Source organism: Sesamum indicum, linkage group LG8 (genome assembly GCF_000512975.1).
Source record: "Sesamum indicum cultivar Zhongzhi No. 13 linkage group LG8, S_indicum_v1.0, whole genome shotgun sequence".
NCBI lineage: Eukaryota > Viridiplantae > Streptophyta > Magnoliopsida > Lamiales > Pedaliaceae > Sesamum > Sesamum indicum.
This window is the reverse complement of record NC_026152.1, coordinates 17953114-17958061: the sequence shown is the minus strand read 5'-3', so window position 1 is coordinate 17958061 and position 4948 is coordinate 17953114. Positions and strand designations below refer to the sequence as shown.

At 41.4% G+C, this 4948-nt stretch overlaps 1 protein-coding gene across 2 annotated transcripts; it reads left to right on the top strand.

Annotated features, from left to right (window-relative positions):
• LOC105169194 (beta-xylosidase/alpha-L-arabinofuranosidase 2) lies at positions 372 to 4508 on the top strand. Of its 2 annotated transcripts, XM_011089536.2 has the most exons (7): positions 372 to 1166; positions 1991 to 2278; positions 2372 to 2541; positions 2649 to 2746; positions 2817 to 3167; positions 3262 to 3672; positions 3752 to 4508. In XM_011089536.2, the coding sequence occupies exons 1-7, from the start codon at positions 750 to 752 to the stop codon at positions 4321 to 4323; spliced, it is 2307 nt and encodes a 768-aa protein (XP_011087838.1). In that variant the 5' UTR covers positions 372 to 749; the 3' UTR covers positions 4324 to 4508. The 2 variants fall into 2 exon arrangements, with proteins under 2 accessions (XP_011087838.1, XP_020552127.1); XM_020696468.1 differs by lacking the exon at positions 372 to 1166 and having other exon boundaries at positions 2140 to 2278; positions 2368 to 2541.

Below are 4948 nucleotides of genomic sequence, written 5' to 3'. Positions count from 1 at the left end.
ATTTTCCACTTGTCGATAGGGAAGTAACATGAAAAAAGGCAAAAAAAGAGGAAAAGAATTTCCCGAGTTGAGAAAATATAGTGTGAAAAAAGATAATTTAGAAAAATTCTTGATCCCTCGGAGCCAGGAACTGGAAGCCGAAACTTGAGCCGCCTTATTGTCACGAGACTACTGAAACAAATGTATATATCTTCTCTGCAGGCACTCACAGCTTCAAACCTCGCTTCTTAGGTAGATTGTGGCGTATATACATACACATCCCAACTGTATGTATCTGTCACTATCACTGTCTAAGCTCACTTCTTTATCCCAACAGAATCCCCTACACAAGCATATATCTGTTTCTTCTGTCTTCAGATAAACTTCCAAACCAAAAGTTCTTGTCGAAACTCGTAAAATTATTATTATTAATTAAAAAAAGAGCAATCTTTCACGGACTGGTGTGTTGCTCCTGCTTCTTCCCTCTTTTTGTTTATTTTTTAACAAAATCTTGGAATTTAGAGAGAGATAGAGAGAGAGAGAGAGATGATTCAGTGTGTGTGAGATGTAAAGAAAGTGACGTGTTGGAGCCCAAGAGACGTTCTTGCATTGATCCATCACGGGTTTGCAATAAACCATGTGATTAGCGTTCACATAATCCTGGATTTTTATCTCTATAAAAAACCAGTTTTCCTCAAGATTTTTACACATTCATACCGCCATCTTCGTTTTTCTTCTTTGATTCTTAGCAGGGAGGTCATAGCAATTCAATGGCCCCTGCAGAACACTATCTTCTCCTTTGCGTTCCCATCCTCTGTTTCATTCTGTCAGTTTCCAGGCCCGTTTTTGCTGAGAGAAAGCCCGTTTTCGCCTGCGATGTGACGAGCAATCCGGGGTTGATGAATTTTAGCTTCTGTGATCCGTCATTGGACCTGAAAACCCGAATGGATGATCTGGTGAGTAGGCTGACGTTGCAAGAGAAATTCGGGTGGCTGGTGAGTGGTGCAAGGGGAGTGAGCAGGCTTGGAATCCCGAACTACGAGTGGTGGTCTGAGGCTTTACATGGAGTCTCCTACACCGGACCTGGAACCAAGTTTGCGAGCCCGGTTCCAGGGGCCACTAGCTTTCCTCAGGTCATTCTCACTGCGGGAACCTTCAATGAGTCTCTGTTCGAGCTCATTGGAAAGGTAATCTTTATGGTTTTGATCGTATCTCTGTTTTTACATGTTTCCAGGTTCATTCATCCTTTCAGGCCCTTTTCTTTTCCTCTTCTTCTGTCTGTGAGTTCTTTCTTTCCAGGGAAACTGGTGCATGAGGAATTTGGTGATGTAGTTCTTTCCAGGCTTTTTGCCCATGCAAGACATCTCCTGATATAGTTGTTTCCAGGCTTTTTGTACATGCAAGACATCTCCGATTCCCAGTTTTGTCTTTTGAGTTTATGCATCTTGGTCTGCATTTCATCAGCTTCATTGCCTCTTTGGTATCAGCCGTTGCCTTTGAAGAGTTCGTCGGTTGCTGCCAAACTGGTCATGCTTTTTATGAGAGGCAAATTGCATTACAGGGACATCAACGTCGAATTACTTTCTTAAACCTATTACTAGGATCACTAGTTTAGATTATATACAGACATCAAGATTTGCTTTTTGTGTTGATGTTGATCAATACCAAAATGTCAGTGTTACAGACGTCGTTATGCAGATTGTGTTTTATCAGCAAATATATGAAAAAGGAGAAAGTAGTTGATTTTCTGATGGCCCATATCATCTACATTCACTTTTGCATAGTTGGTGGACTCCCCATTATTGGAATTTCAATCATCAAAGCACAGTGCTTTCTTGCTTTAGTCCTAAGTTAAGTTAAAAGGATAGCTCAAGACCATTAAGGTTGACCTGATTAAGACTTTCTTAATACAATTATGAAAAATTTATGTCGTTTTAGTAAAATGTTCCAACTAATCTTTAAGATCACAATCGTATTATGTACGAGGTTTAAACTGTTTAGATGTCTGCAGGTGGTTTCCACTGAGGCAAGAGCAATGTACAATGTTGGACTAGCAGGATTGACATTTTGGTCCCCGAACGTCAACATATTTCGTGACCCCAGATGGGGGCGAGGCCAAGAAACTCCAGGAGAAGACCCTCTGCTTTCCAGCAAGTACGGTGCAGCTTATGTAAGAGGCTTGCAGCAAACAGACGATGATAATGAAGAAAGACTCAAAGTTGCTGCTTGCTGTAAACATTACACTGCTTATGATTTGGATAATTGGAAAGGGATACAGAGATACACTTTCAATGCTCTGGTACTAACTTTCTTTCTGATGCAACTTTTTCTCTGTTTTATCTTCTTAATGTAAATATCAATGAGATGTATGCTGTTTTGTTGTATAAGTTAGGTAACGCAGCAAGATTTGGATGACACATACCAGCCCCCATTCAAGAGCTGTGTTCTTGAGGGAAACGTTGCTAGTGTGATGTGTTCGTATAATCAAGTTAATGGCAAGCCGACGTGTGGTGACCCTGACCTCTTGGCTGGTGTCATTCGAGGCGAATGGAAATTGAATGGGTATCAGTTGTATTTCTAAATAAAAATGGAAAAAAAATTTATGTTCTTGTAGTCTAAAAGAGAATATTAACATAAGAAATACAGTATTCATGGTTTGGTTGCTGCAGGTACATCGTTTCAGACTGTGATTCTCTAAATGAAATGTTCAATTCCCAACATTACACCAAAACTCCCGAGGAGACTGCTGCTTTGGCTATGAAATCAGGTCTGTATTTTGGTGTTATGTTTTTCAGGATACAACAAGTGGATCTTAACTGATAAGTGTCTTCATGCAGGCTTGGATCTTAACTGTGGATCTTTCTTGATCACGCATGCTCCAGCTGCAGTAAGTCGTGGGCTTCTAAACATAACGGACATCGACAGAGCTGTGGCAAACAATTTTGCAACGTTGATGAGACTAGGGTTCTTTGATGGGGATCCAAGCAACCAACTTTATGGTAATCTTGGTGCTGGAGATGTGTGCACCCCAGAAAATCAAGAACTTGCCCGCGAAGTAGCACGACAAGGGATTGTTCTGCTCAAGAACACTGAAAACTCACTGCCTTTATCCCCTACGACCATCAAGTCCATGGCAGTGATCGGCCCCAATGCTAATGTAACCCACACCATGCTTGGAAATTATGAAGGTATTCTCAGTATTCTAAACTAGACACTCTTCAAGTTCTGTATATTGGTGATAAATTTAGCGTGTCTTTCATTTGAATTTGGAGTAATTTGCAGGCACACCTTGTAAGTATACGACCCCATTGCAAGGCCTAATGGCCTCTGTCCCAACAGTGTACCAGCCGGGATGTGCAGACGTGTTGTGTGCCACTGCTCAAGTAGATGATGCCAAGAAAATAGCATCCACAGCTGATGCTGTTGTTCTAGTTATGGGCTCGGACCAATCCATCGAGAGAGAAAGCCTGGACAGGGTGAATATAACTCTTCCAGGAGAGCAGCAAAATTTGATAACTGAGGTTGCAAAAGTGTCCAAAGGACCTGTAATTCTTGTTATAATGTCTGGAGGGGGCATGGATGTCCAGTTTGCAAAAGATGATCCAAAAATCACTAGCATTCTCTGGGTTGGTTTCCCTGGAGAAGCAGGTGGAGCTGCTATCGCAGATGTGATCTATGGATACTACAATCCATGTAAGCTTTTCTTGATCGACCATTTTTCTTCTTGCAACAATGTTCACAATGTTAACCAGTCAGCATGATCTGTTCGCAGGTGGAAGACTACCTATGACTTGGTACCCACAATCATACGTTGAACAGGTTGACATGACTAACATGAACATGAGACCAGACCCCGCGACAGGGTACCCTGGTCGAACTTATCGCTTCTACACCGGGCCAACAGTCTTCAAATTCGGAGACGGGCTCAGCTACTCTCAGTTCGACCACCAGTTAGTCACAGCCCCAAAGCTCATCTCCATCCCGTTGGAAGAAGGGCACGTTTGTAAGTCCTCAACGTGTTGGTCCATCGATGCTGTTGAGCGTAGCTGCAAGAACGCAGCTGTCAACGTTCATCTAAGAGTAAAAAATGTAGGAAATTACAGCGGAAGTCACACGGTTCTCTTGTTCTCTAGCCCTCCACAGGTGCATAATGCAGCTCAGAAACACTTGTTGGGATTTGAAAAGCTGCATTTGACACCACAGGCAGAAGGGCAGGTGAGATTCGACATCGATGTTTGCAAGCATTTGAGTGTGGTGGATGAAAATGGTGCAAGGAAAGTGGCGTTGGGAGAGCATGTTCTTCATGTAGGAAGCTTGACACATTCCTTGAATGTAATGATTTGAAGAAATTTCTCATGCTGCTTTCTCTCCTTTGCATGAAAGCAAGGAACACCAGATTAGATTGAAGAAGAAGAAGAAGAAACAATTGATTACAATTGTGACTATGTTTCTTCTAGCATTGCTTCCTTTCAAATGCCAACTTGTGTACTAATATGATGAAAATATAACGGATGTAATGGTCTCTCACACATTCTCTCTCTCTCTCTCTCTCTCTCTCTCTCTCTCTCTCATCCAATTCACAAAGGCCTCATCTGACCCCTTTGTCCAATCAAGATTTTGGACCTGCCCTTATTACAAAACATGTGTTGATGCCTAGATGGGCTTAACACTAGGTCTACATTTCAGAACTTTGCAAGAATAATGCCATATCACAACCCACAATACTGTATATATATACATACATATACGTGTGTATATGTAACTTGCCACTTGCTATTATTCTCTAAGTAGTTAAAAAACTCAAACATGCTTAAATCAATTATTATTACAAAAAGGTGCATGTATTATGTTAAGTGACAAAGTTAGGTTTGCTAATCAAATATTAGACATGTCTTTTAACTAATCTTGTTAGTGGGCTCTCTCCACCTTCTTCACATTGTTCACTTTATTTCTCAATCTTACCTATCAC